Here is a 1,182-nt window from a genome sequence, read left to right on the forward strand (position 1 = left end):
GGAGGAGGAGGAGGAGAGGGAGAAAGGAGAGGAGAGAGAGAGAATTGAATATGAGCTGTATGATTCCATATATATTAAAAGTTCAAAAATACAAATCTGTCGAGATAGAAAATATGCTGGTGGCTGCCTGGCACTGGTAGTTGGAAGGGGAATGGACTATAAATGGGTAAGTGAGAGCACTATTTTAAGATTGAAAAGAGCTGATGGATGCACAGCTTTGTAAATCTACTTAAGAATTGCTGCATACTGCGAGAAAACAAACCTTATAATTTCAGCTGGATCTCATAAGAAAGTGTTTTCTCCAAACATATTTTTATTATTTTGTTTTCACAAACTAAAGCATTAAAATAGATTTGTATTTTGTTTGATTTCCTTTTTCTGTGTCTATTTGTTGTAGCTCTCCATCCTGTTGAAAAACCAAGATGATCTTGATAAAGCAATTGACATTTTGGATAGAAGCTCAAGCATGAAAAGCCTTAGAATACTACTGTTATCCCAAGACAGAAACCATGTAAGTAACCCCTGTCACAGAAGACAAAGCTTATATTCCTTCAGTCTTGCCTTGTTTACTTGACAGGATTTTGTGTTTCTTAGCCACTGCCAAAATAAGAGTATGACATTCAGTCCAGCCCTGTAAATGACCAGGAAGTCTTCTACATTTGATTTCCCTGGGAGCCAGATTGTTAGGGTCAGTTACAACAAAGATTATTTTACTAATAGCATGGGGGAGGGGTCAAAAAAACATTTCATGATAAAAGAGAAAAAAAATACACGCACAGTCCTTTGATTAGATTTTGATCTAAATAAGAGATATTTGTATAGTATAGGGTTTAGCTACGAGGACTAGTTGTCAAGGATTTGAGACTCCCACAACTCAGTAGCCTTGCCTTGCCTTTGAGACATAAATGAGAAATACTTTTACTTCTTTTCGCTGGAAAAAATAGCCATTGACTGGAGGGCTTCTTGCAGTTTGCCAGCTTAAAGTGTTTTACCAAATGTCTGGGAATTATCTCTTACACAATTTCCTCTACCGAATGGTCCCTTGGGGTGTATATTTTGTGAGCATGCTTACAATCTTGACCTGTTTGCCATCATTGAAGATGCATGTTCTTTTTTTTTTTTTTTTGGTTTTTCGAGACAGGGTTTCTCTGTGGCTTTGGAGCCTGTCCTGGAACTAGCTCT

At 37.4% G+C, this 1,182-nt stretch overlaps 1 protein-coding gene across 1 annotated transcript in view; it reads left to right on the plus strand.

Annotated features, from left to right (window-relative positions):
* Nucleotides 1-1,182, plus strand: part of Map3k3 (mitogen-activated protein kinase kinase kinase 3) — a 96,461-nt gene that overhangs the window by 45,545 nt on the left and 49,734 nt on the right. The window contains exon 5 of the mRNA XM_005369427.2: nucleotides 398-511. Coding sequence (XP_005369484.1) covers nucleotides 398-511 — 114 coding nt within the window. The remainder of the gene's footprint in view (nucleotides 1-397; nucleotides 512-1,182) is intronic.

The sequence above is a fragment of the Microtus ochrogaster genome, unplaced genomic scaffold, assembly GCF_000317375.1.
Source record: "Microtus ochrogaster isolate Prairie Vole_2 unplaced genomic scaffold, MicOch1.0 UNK48, whole genome shotgun sequence".
NCBI lineage: Eukaryota > Metazoa > Chordata > Mammalia > Rodentia > Cricetidae > Microtus > Microtus ochrogaster.